The 18,447-nt window shown below is 50.2% G+C and overlaps 1 protein-coding gene across 3 annotated transcripts in view; it reads right to left on the reverse strand.

The window, feature by feature from the left end:
* The window catches only part of LOC132383106 (circularly permutated Ras protein 1-like), a 65,223-nt gene that overhangs the window by 11,319 nt on the left and 35,457 nt on the right, over positions 1–18,447 (reverse strand). The window contains exons 7-10 of one of the 3 annotated variants that reach the window (XM_059953905.1): positions 15,970–16,149; positions 14,599–14,649; positions 13,302–13,391; positions 7,868–8,376 (exon numbers count right to left, since the gene is read on the reverse strand). In XM_059953905.1, coding sequence (XP_059809888.1) covers positions 8,149–8,376; positions 13,302–13,391; positions 14,599–14,649; positions 15,970–16,149 — 549 coding nt within the window. In that variant the 3' untranslated portion in view covers positions 7,868–8,148. Of the gene's footprint in view, positions 1–7,867; positions 8,377–13,301; positions 13,392–14,598; positions 14,650–15,969; positions 16,150–18,447 lie in introns of those variants that run through there. The other 2 variants (XM_059953904.1, XM_059953906.1) reach the window with 2 other exon arrangements.

Consider the following 18,447-nt stretch of genomic DNA (forward strand, 5'->3'; position numbering starts at 1 on the left):
GGGAGATGGGCAGTAGAGGGGCCTGTACTGAGGGAGATGGGCAGTACTGAGGAGGAGGATAGTGGAGGGGGCAGTATTGACAGAGGTGGGCAGTAGAGGGGACAGTACTGAGGGAGATGGGCAGTACTGAGGAGGAGGATAGTGGAGGGGGCAGTATTGATGGAGGTGGGCAGTAGAGGGGACAGTACTGAGGGAGATGGGCAGTACTGAGGAGGAGGATAGTGGAGGGGGCAGTATTGACAGAGGTGGGCAGTAGAGGGGGCAGTACTGAGGGAGATGGGCAGTGTTGGGGGCCGTACTGAGGGAGGTGGGCAGTAGAGGGGCCTGTACTGAGGGAGGTGGGCAGTACAGGAGGAGGCAGTACTGAGGGAGGTGGGCAGTGTTGGGGGCAGTATTGAGGGAGGTGGGCAAGGTCACGAGGCAGTAATGTGGGAGGTATGAACTGACACTGGCACTACGAATAAAATATAACTCTCCTGGGTGAATGCTCCTGAAGTGAAGGGCCAGTAGTGAAGGGGTCACCATGGCTGCACTGTGAGTGAGCAATCTAGTCCACCTACCATTGGTGCCAGTTCCTCATCCTCCTCACTTCCCTGATCTTGTGACACCCTCCACCTTTTAGACACGCCATGCCCTACCCTTCCCTTCCTGCAGGGAGCACTCACTCCACTGGTAGGCTCTCGATGGCCAAGGAACAGATGGCTATCTTTTGTCCCCATCTAGTGCTCAGCAGTTTGAGGAGATCGCAATGAGACACAGCGAACCAGTGATGATGGTAGCTGACAACTGGCCAGAGCCCATCGAAGTGGCGAAGAGGAAAAAAGATGAGATCTATTTAATGAACAAAAGGGCAGAAGAGAGGGAAAAAATAAAGCGCAGACAACTTATTTGGAAATTACTGTGCTATGTGTCGCCTGATACGCCAGGTCAGTTACTAAACTGTTTTGCTCTTGCAAAAATACTTCTCACTTTTTAATCAGAATACAGACAAGCTCTCAAACTAAAACATGCCCGCTCTTTTCCAGGATGTCCGAGTGGACCGAACTAGATGTGAAAGGAGATTCACTGAGAAGGGTCTAGGGTAAATGTAGGAAACCTACAGCACAATACGGGCCCAGACTCCCGACGAGCACAGACATCCAGCACGGACAGCTGGTGGCTCTGACCTCTCACTTATGATCTGCTCCTGAACTCCAATAAATTTCTCTTCAACGTACTGCCTGCTTGTATACTTTATAATTCCAAACAGTGACTCTGGATTGATAGATTTGGCACTAAGTTGCCAAAAGGGGGAAGGGACACAGCAGAGGAGGGTAGGGGCAGTGGATGTGTCCAAGGAGTCAACAGGTGAGGGTTAACGTTGGGAATGAATGGGTCGGGGGGGGGGGGGCAGTGTGTCAGAGGGAATGGGAGTCAAGGAAGGGCTGGAGTAGGGGTAAGGAGGGGAGGCCACAATAAAAGAGGCAAGTGGAGGTCGAGGGCAAGAAAGGGAGAGCATTGGATGCACGTCAGAGAAGGGGAAAGATGGAAGGACAGAGAGAGCAGGGTGATATGACTGAGCGAACGTCGGGATTACACAGGAGGACAGGATGGGCTGGAAAGTTGATTAGGACTGTGTAAAGTCTGGGGAAGTTGGGCTTGTTCTTTGAACGGTGAAGGAGATTTACAGAGGCACCACAACCTGAAATGTGCAAGGAGAATACAGATAAATTAATTCCATTGGCAGAGGAGAAGATACTGAGGCTGGGGAAAGATGTTTTCAGGCAGAGAGTTGTGAAATGGAACACACTTCCTGAATGGGCTGTGAAAGGAGGTTCACTGGGAAGGGGCTGAGGTAAACATAGTAACATAGAAGACCTGCAGCACAATACAGGTCCTTTAGCACACAAAGCTGTGCCGAACATGTCCTTACCATAGAAATGACCTCGGGTTACCCACAGCCCTCTATTTTCCTGAGCTCCATGTACCTGTCCAGGAGTCTCTTAAAAGACTCTATCGTATCTGCCTCCACCACCATTGCCAGCAGCCCATTCCACACAATCACCACTCTCTGCATAAGAAACTTACCCCTGACATCCCCTCTCTACCTACCCCTCAGCACCTTAAACCTGTGCCCTTTTGTGGCAGTCATTTCGGGCTTCGGAAAAAGCCGCTGACTATCCACATGATCAATGCCTCTCATCATCTCATCCTCCATTGCACCAAGGAAAAATGGCTGAGTTCACTCAACCTATTGTCATCGGGCATGCTCGCCAATCCAGGCAACATCCTTGTCAAACTCCTCTACACCCTTTCTATGGCTTCCACATCCTTCCTGTAGTGAGGCGGCCAGAACTGAGCACAGTACTCCAAGTGGGGACTGACCAATAGAGCTGCAACATTACCTCTCGGCTCCTAAACTCAGTCCCATGATTGATGAAGGCCAATACACGATACGTCTTCTTAACCACAGAGTCAACCTGCACAGCAGCTTTGAGTGTCCTATGGACTTGGACCCCTAGATCCCTCTGATCCTCCACACTGCCAAGAGTCTAACAATTAATACTATATTCTGCCATCATATTTGACCTACCAAAATATACCAGCTCACACTTATCTAGGTTGAACTCCATCTGCCACTTCCCAGCCCAGTTTTCAACCCTATCAACGTCCTGCTGTAAACTCTGACAGCTCTCCATACTATCCACAACAACCTCAACCTTTGTGTCATCAGCAAATTTACTCTGTTTCTTCATCCAAGTCATTTATAAAAAATCACAAAGGGCATATTTCTAGATGCCGAAAAAGCGTTTGATTGTCTTGAATGGCCATATCTTACTTAATTACTTTACTTTTATTGTCACCGAACAATTGATACTAGAGCGAACAATCATCACGGTGATATTTGATTCTGTGCTTCGCGCTCCCTGAAGTACAAATCGAATTAAATCTAATATAAATTTAAATTATAAATTATAATTGGAAAATAGAAAAGGGAAAGTAAGGTAGTGCAAATCAGGTCCGGATATTTGGAAGGTACGGCTCAGATCCAGGTCAGGATCTGATGCACCATCAATAACTCACACTGAGACGTAAGGCGAGATATCGGCTTTTATTGACGAAGAAGGAACCAGGAGTGAGTGACCATCATACTATGTCCTGGAGACTGAGGCCGAGCGTCAGGCCTCAGATCGCCTTTATACAGGGGCCTGTGGGAGGAGCCACAGGAGCAGTCAGCAGGGGCATGTCCAGACAGGCACACGTAGTTCACCACATTCATCCCCGCTTTGTTTAAAAGAGTCCCCATGTGACGAAGTTTCTTACAAGTCAAGTCTATCAGGTGGTCGAATCTGTCGCTGCGATCTACGTAGCACCGGCTGTGATCGCATGGATGCCAGCGACATTGGTGATTGCACAGGGGACGGAGGTTGCACTTGTTCCTGCCCACTAGGCGCCGGTGATCCCTCACGCATGTGTGAGGCGCCTGGTATAAATGCGTACGAAACGCCCGGTATATAAGTGTTGTGAGGAGTCTGTGTAGGGCCTGGTGAGCATGGTGTCACCTCAGGTGCAGGGTTCATAGTTACCGGAGAGCCTTCAGGGTAGTGGTCTGCTGCACCTGCGGGTGCCATGTCGCGGACGGAGACTGTGTCCTCCCGCCCATCAGGTAAGACCACGTAAGCATACTGGGGGTTCGCATGTAGAAGGTGAACCCTCTCAACCAGCAGGGAGTATTTATTGCTCCTCACATGTTTCCGGAGCAGCACTGGCCCCGGGGACGTCAGCCAAACTGGTAGGGTGGTCCCAGTGACAGACTTCGTGGGAAAAGAGAATAGGCATTCGTGAGGGGTGGCATTGGTGGACGTACATAACAGAGAGCGGATAGAGTGCAGTGCCTCAGGGAGGACCTCCTGCCATCGAGAGACCGGCAACCCTTTTGACTTAAGGGCTAAAAGTGTGGTCTTCCACACTGTGGCATTCTCCCGCTCCATCTGGCCATTACCCCGGGGATTATAACTCGTGGTCCGACTAGTAGCAATGCCCCTAGCTAGCAGGTACTGGCGCAGCTCGTCACTCATAAAGGAGGACCCTCTATCGCTGTGGATATAGCAGGGATACCCGAACAGAGTGAAGAGCTGGCGCAGGGCTTTTATGACGGACGTGGCAGTGGTGTCGGGGCAGGGGATGGCAAAGGGGAACCCTGAGTACTCGTCGATAACACTCAGAAAATAGACATTGCGGTCAGTGGAGGGAAGGGGGCCCTTAAAGTCAACACTCAGTCGTTCAAAAGGGCGGGTGGCCTTGACAAGTTGTGCCGTTTCAGGACGGTAGAAGTGCGGTTTGCTCTCAGCGCAAATTTGGCGGTCCCTGGTCATCGTCCTGATGTCCTCCAGGGAGTATGGCAGGTTCCGAGCTTTCACAAAATGGTAAAATCGGGTGACCCCCGGATGGCAAAGTTGTGCATGAAGGGTGTACAGCTGGTCGAGCTGTGTGCTAGCACACGTTCCCTGGGATAGGGCATCAGGGGGCACATTGAGTCTGCCAGGCCGGTACAGGATATCATAGGTGTAGGTGGAGAGTTCTATCCTCCACCGCAAAATCTTATCATTTTTGATTTTGCCCCGCTGTTGGTTGCTGAACAGGAACGCAACCGAGCGCTAGTCGGTCAGCAAGGTGAACCTTTTGCCAGCAAGATAGTGCCTCCAGTGCCTAACAGCCTCCACTATGGCCTGGGCTTCTTTCTCCACCGCGGAGTGCCAAATTTTGAAGCCTTGGAGGGTGTGAGAAAAGAATGCTACTGGTCTGCCTTCCTGATTGAGGGTAGCAGCCAGAGCAAAATCGGAGGCGTCACACTCCACTTGGAAGGGAGCGGTCTCGTCCACCGCATGCATCGTAGCTTTAGCAATGTCCTCTTTAATGCAGCTGAAGGCCGCGCGGGCCTCAGCAGAGAGGGGAAACGAGGTAGACTTGACCAGGGGGCGTGCCTTGTCTGCGTAATGGGGGACCCATTGGGTGTAATAGGAAAAAAAACCCAGGCACTGTCTGAGGGCCTTGAGAGTGGTGGGAAGAGGGAGTTCTAACAGGGGGCGCATACGGTCGGGATCAGGGCCAATAACCCCGTTTTCCATGACATACCCAAGTATAGCAAGGCGGGTGGTTCCAAACACACACTTGTCCCTGTTATAAGTAAGGTTCAGAGCTGCGGCTGCTTGGAGAAATCGTTGGAGGTTGGCGTCGTGATCTGGCCAGTCGTGACCACAGATGGTGATGTTATCCAGATAGGGAAATGTGGCCTGCAGTTGGTACTGGTCCACTATCTGGTCCATTTCCCTCTGGAAGACAGAGACACCATTTGTGACACCGAAAGGTACGCGCAGGAAGTGATAGAGCCTGCCGCCCGCCTCGAAGGCGGTGTAGGGGCGGTCCTCTGGGCAGATGGGGAGCTGGTGATAAGCGGATTTCAGATCTATTGTCGTGTACACCTTGTACTGAGCAATCTGGTTGACCATATCCGCGATGCGGGGTAGGGGGTACGCGTCAAGCTGCGTGAACCTATTGATGGTTTGACTATAGTCCACCACCATCCTATTTTTCTGCCCAGTCCGAACAACAACCACCTGGGCCCTCCAAGGGCTTGAGCTTGGCTCAATGATTCCCTCCCTGAGCAGCCGCTGCACGTCCGTCTGAATGAAGGCCCTGTCTCACGCGCTGTACCTCCTGCTTTTGGTTGCCACAGGTTTACAGTCGGGGGTCAGGTTGGCGAACATCGGTGGGGGAGGGACCTTGAGAGTGGAGAGGCTGCAAGTGGTGTCGGTAGCGCAGCTGTCGGCATGGTTCTGGATGGGATGTGTGTGCCCGTGTGTGTGTGTGGTCAGTAGCGGGGTATGTGAAGAAGTCCCACAAAACTGAGGATTCCGGACAGTGAGTGGTGGGAGGGGCCCGTCGTATACCATAGTCACACTTTCGAGATGGCTCTGGAAGTCCAGCCCCAATAACACAGGTGCACACAGATTAGGCATGACCAGCAGTTCAAAGTCCCGATATTCTGTGCCTTGCACCACCAAAGTCGCTACACAACCCGCCCGGATGTCTGCGGACTGCGACCCAGAGGCCAAATGGAACCTCCGACTGACCGGCCGCGTTGCGAGTCCACAGCGTTGCACTGTGTCCGGGTGAATAAAACTCCCAGTGCTGCCCGTGTCAAACAGCCATCCAGTCCAGTGCCCCTCCACCTGGATGTCCATCATGTACCTTGCAAGCTGGTGTGGGGCGCTTTGGTCGAGAGTCACAGTGGCCAGAGTTGGATCGCCGTCGGGGTACCCGGTCAGCATCGGAGGGTCGGGGGCGGGGCATGCTGACGCCGACAAAGATGGCCGCTCACATCCGGGGTACCCGGTCAGCATCGGAGGGTCGGGGGCGGGGCATGCTGACGCCGACAAAGATGGCCGCTCACATCCGGGGTACCCGGTCAGCATCCGAGGATCGGGGGCGGGGCGTGCTGACGTCGACAAAGATGGCCGCCCACATCCCGGCATGCAAGATGGCGGCCCCCACGTTTCACCCGCAGCGCTGCACTCTGCTCGAGGTTGAGACTTACAGACCTTGGCGAAGTGGCCCCGCTTTCCGCAGCTGGAGCAGGTCGCTTCTCGCGCTGGACAGCGTCGTCGAGGATGTTTCTTTTGGCCACAGAAATAACAAAGCACGAGTTTCTTACGGGCCACAGCCGTGGTCTGGGTCGGGGAGCTCGTGGAATGGCGACTGGCGGCGGCGTTGGCGAATTCGCTCCCGGGAGCCGGTGGTGGCGGGGTCTGAGGCGTCCACGAAACCGGCGGGGAATCGCGCGACTGGACAGCGTCGGCGTTATGCAAAGCAGCTTCTAGAGCGTTGGCCGTCTCTATCGCCGAGCTTAAGGTAAGATCCGAGTTCTCCAGCAGCCGCTGGCGCATGTACACTGACCTCAGTCCCGTCACAAAGGCGTCTCGCACCAGCAGCTCCGCATGCTGTTCTGCCGTGAGCGTCTTGCAGTCGCAAGCTCGGACGAGTGTCTGTAGTGCTCGGAGAAACTCAGCGCACGATTCGCCAGGCCGCTGTTGCCGGGTAGCTAAGCGATGTCTTGCGTAGACGGTGTTCACCGGCCGCAGGTACTGTCGTTTGAGGGCATCCAGTGCCCCTTCGTAGGTCGGCAGGTCCCGGATAAAGGAGTAAACTTTGGAGGAGACCCTCGAGAGTAGGATTCTGTGCATAACGGCGGGTTCAGTCGCACGAAGCTCCGCCAAGTATGATTGGAAGCATGCAAGCCAGTGTTCAAAAGCGAGAGCTGCGTCAGGGTCTTGAGGGTCCAAATCCAACCGGTCCGGACGCAAAACGGGTTCCATGTTTTAAAACTTCCAGTCAATAAAATTGATGCACCATCAATAACTCATACTGAGACGTAGGCGAGATATCGGCTTTTATTGACTGGAAGAAGGAACCAGGAGTGAGTGTCTATCGTACAAGGTCTTGGAGACTGAGGCCGAGCTTCAGGCCGCAGGTCTCCTTTATACAGGGGTCTGTGGGAGGAGCCACAGGAGCAGTCAGCAGGGGCGTGTCCCGACAGGCACATAGTTCACCACACACACACACACTCCCACCCCTGCCCCCTTCTCAGAGGGATGGGTCACACACTGAAGCACAGAAGGAAAATGAGCGCAACAAACAAGAAAGCAAGGGACATGAACCATCGCCATAGTTACGGACAATGTTACTTTCAACTCTTTGACTGTGTAATAGAGTATTGAATTGAGATGTTAATCTCTGGAATTATTGAAATAAGATGGATGCAAACTTGTGGGGAATGTGCCTACCCGGACTTTGATCAAAGGCTGAATCAAAGCATTTTGGCAAAATATTTACTGCCTGGGGACAGTCAGTGTTGTTTTAAAGGGAAGACTGCTGCAGAGGAGACGGTGGGATTGGTTTGAGTTGGTCTGAAGGTCAGGAGTGGAGTGATGATGGAAGAAACAACGGCAAGTTCACAGGGGCTAAGGAGAGCAGACGGGGTTGGAGAGAGGGTGGACAGCCAGAATGGCGAGAGCCAAGAGCGGTGAATTGCTCTTCCGGAAGCCAATCACATCATACGCAACAGCAGTTATCCCCTGTGGATGGTGACGGGTGGGGAAATCCCCAGTCTCATCCGTCCGTGTTAATAGCGGCCACAGCCGTCATCCTCACTTCCAGCGGGACGCGGATGCAATTCCCAGTGATGACAGATACTCGGCGACGGAGAGCATCTCTGCTGTCCGAGATACACTGTGGCAGGGCCTCCTCGGCCCCCTTTGTCTTCAGGTACTCCCGGTCGATTAACTCAAAGTCCTCCAGGGTCCGCGGAGTGCCCAGCCCGTCCCCATAGATTGTTACCTGAAAAGTCCATCAAATTTAGAAGAGTTCGGTTAAGGGGCTGAGATATTTTATTGGGGATTGAAGTTGTCTGACAGACTCACTGGGACAAGTAGCTACCTGCACTCGCATTCATGGTGATTTGGGTCAAGCCAGTAACAAACTGGCCACAATCACAGGATGGTGTGGAATTCTGGTAACCACGCCACAGCAAAGGATGAGGTTAAACTACAAAGATGTTGCCCGGACTGGAGGGTTATCAGTTAGAGATTAGACACTCCCCAGAGCGGAGGAAAGTGAGATGACTTGATCGAGGTAGATAAAATCGTGAGAGGAACGGATAAGGTCGGTAGCCAGGGGCAGTTTCCTGTGATAGGCATATCTAAAACGGGAAGATATAGGTTTATGGCGAAGGGCAGAAGGTTTAAAGTGATTTGGGGAGCGAGTTTCTCACACTGAGCAGACATGACCTGGAGGGAGGTGCCTGAGGTGATGGTGGAGGCAGGGACAGCAATGACATTTAAGAGGCATCGAGGTAGGTGCTTGAAAGAGCAATGCATGGAGGGGCATGGAATTAATGCAGAGAGATGGGGTTAGTATAGACAGGATGGGCCAAGTGGCCCATTTCTATGCTGCACAGCTCTGTGACAAACATATGAAGATACAAGAGGACCTTCTGAATCCTGGGGCCCTTGTATTGGATGGCTCTACAGATTCTGCATCAGAGAGCAGATGTCATGCTGGGAAACTCTGGCAGGGTCATCTGAGCCCTGGACTTCACACGGCTAGGATATTGGTAATGTCGAGACTTGTGCATTATGATCTTGGAATACATCTGAAGTAAATAAACGCAAGAAAGTCTGCAGATGCTGGAAATCCAAAGCAACACACACAAAATGCTGGAAGAACTCAGCAGGCCAGGTAGCCTCTACGGAAATGAATAATGTTTTGGGCCGAGACCAAGGCTAAGAAGGGGGAAGATGCCAGAATAAAATGGTGGGGGGGGGGGGATGAGAGGCGAAAGAGGCTAGCTGGAAGGTGTTAGGTGAAGCTAGGTGGGTGGTAAAGGTCAAGAGAAAAAGGAAGGTGATAGGAGAGGAGAGTGGCCCATCAGAGAAAGGGAAGGAGGAGGAGACCCAGGTGAAAGTAACAGGCAGGTGAGAGGAAGTAAAAGGTCACAGTGGGGAATGGAGGAAGAGAGATGGGGAGTGGAGAAATTGTTTTTATTGTAAGGAGAAATCAATGTTCATGCCATCAGGCTGGGGACTACCCAGATGGAAGACAAGGTGTTGTTCCTCCTCCCCGAGGTGGGGCCTCATCCTAGCACCTGAGAGAGTAGGAAGCGGGAGGAGGGAGGAGGGATTAGTGAGGGATTTCTGGAGTGCAAGATCGAGACGGGTAGGGTGCCCGTGGTGCAGCATTAAAGTCAGGAAGGCAGCACCAACAGTTTGGGTGGATGGGGAAGGGGCAGTGAGATCCTGTTGCTCTGGGCAGTGGATGGGGTGTTAGGGTGACGGGTGGGAACACAAGGCTAATGATGGAAAAGCTGAAACAGAGAACCACGAGAAGGATTGGTGGTAAGCTTGGAGGATAGAGGAAAGTCGGTAGATCTATGACAGATGGACGTTGAGAGGAAGCAGAACCATTTACAGGGCCAAAGCAACAGCATTCAGGGCTGAGCCAGACTGTCTGCTTCCTTGTTGTATGAGTCTGCGGGACCGAGTGGAGCTGACCGGACACCACCTCAGAGAACCCCCTGCAGCCACAGTGAAAGAGTCAGAGAAACTAGTAGAAACTTCTTTAGCCAGCAAATCAACTTCAACGTCAACCTTGCACTCAACGTCAGTAAGGCCAAAGAATTGATTGTGGACTTCAGAAGGGGCAAGACATGAGCTCAAACTCCTTATCGAGAATCAGAAGTGGAAAGGGTGAGCAGTTTCAAGCTTAAGAGGGTCAATATCTCTGAGGATTTATCCTGGGTCCAACATATCGATGCAGTTACAAAGAAGAAATGACAGCGACTATGTTTGAGGAAATCTGGGATGTCACCAAAGACACTCACAAATTTCTACAGATGTACCGTGGAGAGCTTTCTGACCGGCCACATCACTGTCGGGCATGGGGCAGGGGGCAAGTGTGGGTGGGGCTACTGCACATGATCGAAACAAGCTGCAGAGAGTTGTGAACTCAGTCAGCTCCCCCAAGACATCTTCAAGGAGTGATGCCTCAATAAGGTGCCGTCCATCACCCAGCACCCAGGGCATGCCCTCTTCTCATTGCTACCATCAGGAAGGAGGTACAGGAGCCTGAAGGCACATGCGCAGTGATTCAGGAACAGCTTCCTCCCCTCTGCCATCTGATTTCTGAGTGGACTTTGAACCCATAAACACTACCTCACTACTTTTTTATTTTCCTCCCTTTTTGCGCTACTAATTTAACTTTTTTAATATCCTGTCATTTACAGTTTATTATGTTTTGCAATTTACTGCTGCCACATAACAAATTTCACGACATATGCCAGTGATATTAGATCTGATTCTGATCAAGAAAACATGCTGCTGGGGCCAGTTTGGTGCTGGGAAAGGTAATGGGGACCAAAGGGAGAGGAAGCACCCAGCACCCAGGACATGCCCTTTTCTCACTGTCACCATCAGGTAGGAGGTACAGAAGCCTGAAGGCACACAATCAGCAATTCAGAAACAGCTTTTTGCCCTCCGCCATCTGATTCCTAAATGGACATTAAATTTTTGGACACTACCTCACATTGTTTTTTAAATATACATACAGTATTTCTGTTTTTGCACGTTTAAAAAAATCTATTCAATACACGTAATTGGTTTACTTGTTCATTTATTATTATTTTAATTCTATTTATTTATTTTTCTCTCTGCTAGATTATGTATTGCATTGAACTGCTGCTGCTAAGTTAACAAATTTCACATCACTTGCCGGTGATAATAAACCTGTTTCTGATTCTGAGGTGTGTAGAGTGGGAGGGTGAGAGGACAGGGAACCTAAACGATACATTTAAAGCTGCATTAGGACACCACTGGATGGAACAGCCCGTGTTCAAATTTGCACCTACTGTGTGACTGATTCAAACTAAAAGCAGCAGGAGTGAGCGTGAAGAGTTCAGAGACTCTATTCCAGAAAACAACAGAAACGTTAGCTCTGGCCCTGCTGAACCACAAACACCTGAGGGGATCAGAAATGGCCAGGTTTCAGATTTGTGTGCCCCAGCTCCAGCCCTGCAGTGAATCACTCTGCCTGAGACACAGTGGTGATATTTGGCCCTGCACTACACATGGCTAAGGTCTGGCCTTGGGCCCTAGAATCTCCTCCCTAGATCTTGCTGCCCTCCCCCTTACACAGGGTTGTTTCTATTCTGCCAGTTTGGGTGCATGCGGTATCCAACAAGGGGTAGCATCTCTGGTGAAGGGGCTTGTAATGTCCATTCTGGGGCAGCCCACCCACCTTTGGTCCCCAGCGGTCACTCAGCTCTCTCCCGTGCCTCCGAGTACCTGTTTGCATGTGACAGCAGCCATGCCACTTCAACAGGTGGGATAAACCAGGTCATGCCCGTCCGAGCAAGCAAAATCAGCTCTGGTGGACTGGGAAGATGGGATCTACAAAAGTTAGGAAGGTGGAAGCACAATGCTGCACGGAGAGCGAAGGGCTTGACGGTCATTCACTGCAACCAATGAAAACCCCAGCTTGTGATGCCTGTTCACACTGCTGGACCTGGACTTCCGATGCACTCCTCGACAACAGATCCCACACAAGTCGGACATGATGGACAACCATTACCATTCTACCAAACACACTGCGGGTTTGAATGGGCTCAGAGCCTTGCATGTGTGGCTTTGATCATAAGGACAGGTCAAGAACTTCCCTTCAGCAATCACTGGCGGGTTTGCAGTTTTTGGCTAAAGCCTTGGATATGGTCAACGTGAATTCTGTGGTTCCTTTTCTACAAATTGGACCAGAAAAGAAAGCTCACAACCCAGCAACTCTTCCAGTGTGCCCATGTGTTTCATCTGTCCCTTGCCTGAAGGAACAAGCAGTCAGTTGCAGAATTCAGCGGGTCAGGACGCTGGGTGAGGGGACAGGAGGGTGAAGGGGGAGCTCTAACAACATTGGGAGAGGGTATCGATGGAAAGTCTCAACACAAATGCTGCTCATTCTGTTGAGTTCCAACAGCAGACTGTCCACGTTTCCGGTTCCAGCATCTGCACTTGTGTCTCCATCACTGACATGATGATTGATCTTCAGTGACTTTGGTCGAAGGCCACTGGAGACTTCGCTTAGTTACGGAACACACGCCGGTTAACCTCAGACTGAACAGCTTGAAACACCTCAGCTGTTTAAGCCCACCTACGACCTCAGCGCGGCGCAGTCTGCAGCTCCCAGCAGGGCCATGCAGACACAATCTAGAAGCGGGTCATCTACCTGGACTGCAGCGTCATCTGCATGGGTGGGCACGTAGCACAGCTGCCTGACAAGATATAGCACCCCTGCCACAGTCTGTGAGGGCTTGAATTGTTCTCTCTCTGAACACACAGGCTTCCCCAGACATCCCTCTAACATTCCAAAACGATGCCGGCTGGCAGGGTCACTGGCTGCGAAGAAGGAAGCCCACTGTGGGTGGGCTGATGTGAGGGAAGCATTTACAGTGGGGAGAAGTAATGCAGCTTCTGGGAGAACCTGCAGACTCGGTGCATAACCACATGTTCCTACGTCAGAGGGAAGTGTGAAGCACACGGCCAAGTTCAACAGGCTGATTGGCTCCAAGAGAGTAAAGCCTTTGTCCAAGTGTGCAGGAGCCCTCGTTCTGCAACCCCGTGGTCAAGAGGCGAGGGAGCAATGGTCAACGATCACACAGCAGGCGTGCCTCCCAACAGACATTACAGCGGAGGGATCTGGGCAGCTCACTCCTCTTTACCTACCTCATTGTTGAAAGTAACCAAAGCAACTCTCGTCCTGGGTGACGTTTCAAGCAGATAGTCGAGTGACTGGTTCACTGCCTCTTGGACAGCCTGCAACAGAGCACAGCACCACCCCAGGCCAACTGAGATATGTTTAAAGTTCAAAGTACATTTATTTTTAAAGCACTATACATTTCATTCATTTTCTTGTGGGCAATCACAGTAAATGCCAAAAAAACATCAAAGACCTGAGCAGGTTGATTATCAGAAACACTGCTTTACATGGATGTTGGCAGGCAAACTACCTCAACAGTACAGCTGACCCAGCTCCTTTTGTCATTAGTACTTCACCCTTCACACCCTGATCGGTTGCTACCAAAATGACTAGGTAATGAATTCTGCCTATGAGAAAGGACAGGGACTTCTTTTGAAGAGATTTCTCCCTGAGGCACCAGATCAGTGCGGAGGGTATGGGCCAGTGGTAACCATGGTAACCACTTACAGGTCGAGCTGGCATAAGGTCAAGGCTCCGTACGTCCTGACCACGGCCTGGGCTAATTCCCGCACTTCTGCTCAAGGCATTCCACGACGGCTAGGCTCTCACTGCGGGGACAACCACTTGTTCACAAAAAAAAGTAGAAACTTCAATATTATTTTGGTAAATTAAATAAAACACAAAAAGACTGACGACGTTGGGATTTGTTCCACACATTTAACTTCCCTCTAGCTTTACAAGTTCCTTTAGAAGTTTTTTTTCCCACAATTGGAAAGCTGTTTCCCGACTCTTACATTCAATTATCTGCAAATATTCTCCCACCCTGAACATTTATTTTCCCACCCAGACACCCACTGCCCCAGGAGGCAGGTGTCAGACCATTGAAAAGGTACGAGGTAGCATTCAGCCATCAGTCCCTCCCCACACTTGGTGAGATCATGGCTGACCTTGAACTGTAGTTCCAGCTCCTTGAACAAACCCAAATACATCAACCCACTTAGTCCTACAACCCTGTTAAACTCAGTCTCCAGCTTCTCACGGACGGAGAACCCTTGGCTGAAGAGTGAGTGAGCTTTTCACGCAGACTGCAGACACTTCGGCATCCAGCAATGCTGCTAATTGCCTCAGACCAGCCAATGACCAACTATCAGAGCACAGTCAAAGCACCGGCTCCCGGATATCCCATCAATAGATGCGTTGGGCAGGACAAGAAGGGTCAGCATGGGCAGAGTGGGCTGAAGGGCCTGTTTCAGTGCTGTATGATACTGTGACTGAGGACAAGGGCAGCAGTGTGGCCCACATTTCTGGCTGGTAGCTCCGTACCTGTAACCTGGATATGTAGAGGGATTTGCTGCTGCTCTTTCCAGTCGTCTGCTGCGAAAGAAAAAGTTAGGATCATTGAAACTTTCCTTGAGGCAGAATTAAAACCCTCCCAGAACAAAGTAAGGCACAGAATAATTCAGATCGAGTGTACGTCGCAACACATCTCCACAGGTGGTAGCTGGGATGGGGGTAGTACCGACAGGGTTGGCCTTGATGTGCAGTCAGTCCTGCTGGAGTAGGAGTATGGACCTCATTGCACTCTCCTGCAGGGAGAGTTCGGGAAAGCCCTCATCCACAGGGTTCCACGGGGGCTATCTCCACCAGGAGAGTGGCCTCCATCCTGGAATGACGAGTGTGGCGGTCACACATCTGTACAAAGCCCTTGCCAACAGCTTACTGGCTACAAATGCAAAGCCTTAACTAGGTGGCACAAACCCTGGTTAAAGATCAGAACGACAGGCTCATGAGGCAAATCGGCCCAGTGTGTCGGTCTGAACTTTCCAAAGGAATCGGCTAGGTACTTGATGGAAAATAATTTGCAGGGATGTGGTAAAAGAGCATGGGAGTGAGCTCATTGTAGAGAGGGTCAGCTCAAACAAGTGGCCTCTATTAAGTATTAACATTCAGTGCCTGTTTTCACCGCTCGACCTATAGCTTGGCGCTAAAACAAGGATCTTCCTCACATTCCACTAGCCCACCACATCAAAGGTTTCCCCAGCATTTAAAACAGTCTTCACATAATCTCCCTCTAAGTCAGGGGTCCCCAACCTTTTATTAATCTACGGACCAATACCATTTAGCAACTCTAAACCCTCTCAATCTTGTGCAGCGAAACCTCTTCCCAACCTCCGTTCTAGGCATAACCCTGTAGCTGAACTCTTAGATCGCCATAGGACTGGAGGGATGGAATTGCAAGGAGACACTGGATCAGCTGGGGTTGTTTTCCCTGGAGTGAAGAATGCTGAGGGGCGACTTTATGGAGGTTTACAAAATCATGAAGGGCAAAGATAAGATGAACAGGCACAGCGTTTTTCCCCAGGGTTTAAGGTGAAAGGGGAGAGATTTACAGGGGACCCAAGAACTTATTCCACACAGAGGGTGACGGAGGTATGGGATGAGCTGCCAGAGGAAATGGTGGCGAGAGGTACAATCACAACAGTTCAAAGACATTTAGGCAGGTTCATGGGTAGAGAAGGTCCCAGAAGGATATGGGACAAACACAAGACACATGGAATTAGGCAACTTGGGCTGCATGGATGAGTTGGGCTGAACATGCTGCGTTACCCTCCGAATGCATGACCCACACGCGGTTTGTCAATAACCTGCGGCACCGGGAGGAGGAGAGGCCTCCCTTCGTCACAGTCCCCTTACCTCGAACGTCACACTCATACTGCCAGAGATGTCCACACAGAAAACAACCACCGGGTCATCGACAGCCGTGGAGATCACTGGGTTTGGGATGTGAATGTACAGCTGGTCATCGCTGCACGTGTCTTTGCTACACCGATAATCCATGACGTTACTATGGTTGCAAAATTCACATTTCCATATCTAAGGGCAAATGGAAGACTCCATGTTAGCTGATACCGAAGGTATGTGACTTCCAAAATGCCTGGGACAAATAAAGCAAGGTTAGCCATTTAAACCCTAGAAGCAACAGTATGGGCACTTTGGTCCTCTATGCTAGGCGTAAACAATCACCCCTAATTCTCCTGCCCCATGGCCTTTCCAGTCTATAACTCCAGCTAACACGGTATTTTGCCCAGACGTAACCTGGGCTAAAGATCTGATGTTACGGCATAGAAAGGCAGCCTGTTGACCCATCAAGTCTCAGCTTCCTCTTTGTATGGCAATTTCTCTGTCTCACTCCTTCTCTCTTACTCTGCAAATTTGAAAAGGATTTCCCATGTCCGTAATTCCATTTTAGCTCCCGAACTCCCATCAGCTCCTTACTACCATACTTCCCATTGACTTCCAGCTGCCACCTGCTTTCTCACTCTGAGCTCTGTTACCACCCCTCATTGTACACACAACTGTGGTCTACAGCTGGTGAAATTTTACCCTCGATCCACTTCATCAACCTCAATTTGCTTTTAATGGGGGGAAGGGGACGTGGCATGGTAGCAGACTGGTTAACACATTGCTTCAAAGCACTGGCGACCGGGGTTCAATTCCCGCTGCTTTTTATAAGGAGTTTGTCTCGGCCCGAAACGTCGACAGCGCTTCTCCCTATAGACGCTGCCAGGCCTGCTGTGTTCCTCAAGCATTTTGTGTGTGTTGTTCGAATTTCCAGCATCTGCAGATTTTCTTGTGTTTGCATTGAAAATATGGAATTGTCCTGAACTTTTCTTTGATCTTTAGCATACAAAATGTTGTGTAGTGTTGGGTTAAGCACACCTCTTGCTCCAAAAGGCCCTCTCTCTGTTTCTTTGCAGTGGTGTCAAATTCCACACAATCACTTCTTATCCTTTTTAATTTCCCAGCATCATAGTCCCTGTTGCATTCAAGTGTTCGCCCTGACTGTGCTGCCTCTTTGCTTTACAACCTCCCCATCTGCTTTCATCTCATCAGTTCCCAGTCCTCAGGTTGTCAGATCGGTTTTAATAACTCTTCTTCATACTTATTTATCCTAGGCCCACAGATACTCTGGTTTTAATTGTTTGATGTGCTCAAGGCTTAGGACATTGAATATAGAAAAGGAACAGACCCTTCAGTTCATAATATTGCGTCAAACTAATTAAGATTCAGGTTGGAGAGGCAACACCTTATATTCCATCTGGGTAGCTTCCAACCTGATGGCATGAATGTCAATTTCTCGAACTTATGACCCTTCACCATTCCCTTTTCCCTCTCTCACCTCATCTCCTTATCTGCTCATCACCCCCTCTGATTCTTCCCCTTTGTTTCCTTCCATGGTCTTCTCCCCTCTCCCATCAGATTCCCCCTCCTCCAGCTCTTCATCTTTTTCACCAATCAACTTCCCATCTCGTTACTTCCCCCTTCCAGTTTCACCCACCTCCTACTACCTTGTACTTTTTCCTCACCTCCGTCCCCTTCTTCCTCTGATTTCTCATTTCTCCCCCCCAGTCCTGATGAAGAGTCTCGGCTCAAAACGTCGACAGTTTATTCCTTTTCATAGATGCCCCCTGACCTGCTGAATTCCTCCAGCATTTTGGGTGTGTTGCTTTGGATTTCTAGCATCTACAGATTTTCTCATGTATGTAAAATACAGTGAATTCCTGTTAATTGGGCCATCGATTAACTGGGGCAGCTGCTTATTTGGAACAACCCTTACAGAAATTCACTGGCATTCCCTTTGTTTACTTGGGACACTATACCTCTTAACTGGAGCAGAGGACTGTTGCCAAACAGGTTCTAAACGGTGTCACTCACACGCACTTGCGTAGCCCTTAGATGCTACATCGAGCTTAGAGTGGACAGTTTTTAAATAGAGTCAGCTGCATGAGTTTGCGTTCAAGAAAACTGTTTTTTTGTCACCAATAGTTGGTGAGAAATTAGCAGTAAGATAATTCAGATTCTTTTGCTCGCTGCAGCTTCAAGCATTCAGGCTTGGGGATGCCAAAACAGGCCGTGAGAGGAAAAGAAACAATTTCACTACTTCAACAAGTTAGGAACTACGAAGAATTTGAAGGTATCGACAATTATCTTGAATGCTACAATGAAAATGAAGATCTGGAAGATGTAATCCTTGTACTAAGGCAGTCCACTATCAACACTTGGTGGCTGTGTTGACTTTGTTCATTGTACACTAGATGAATTCCTCTATTGATAACTATTAGGAGCTAATAAATAGTTTTATAGTAGTCTAGAAAACTCTTGGTATGTTCT

Source organism: Hypanus sabinus, chromosome 29 (assembly GCF_030144855.1).
Source record: "Hypanus sabinus isolate sHypSab1 chromosome 29, sHypSab1.hap1, whole genome shotgun sequence".
Lineage (NCBI taxonomy): Eukaryota > Metazoa > Chordata > Chondrichthyes > Myliobatiformes > Dasyatidae > Hypanus > Hypanus sabinus.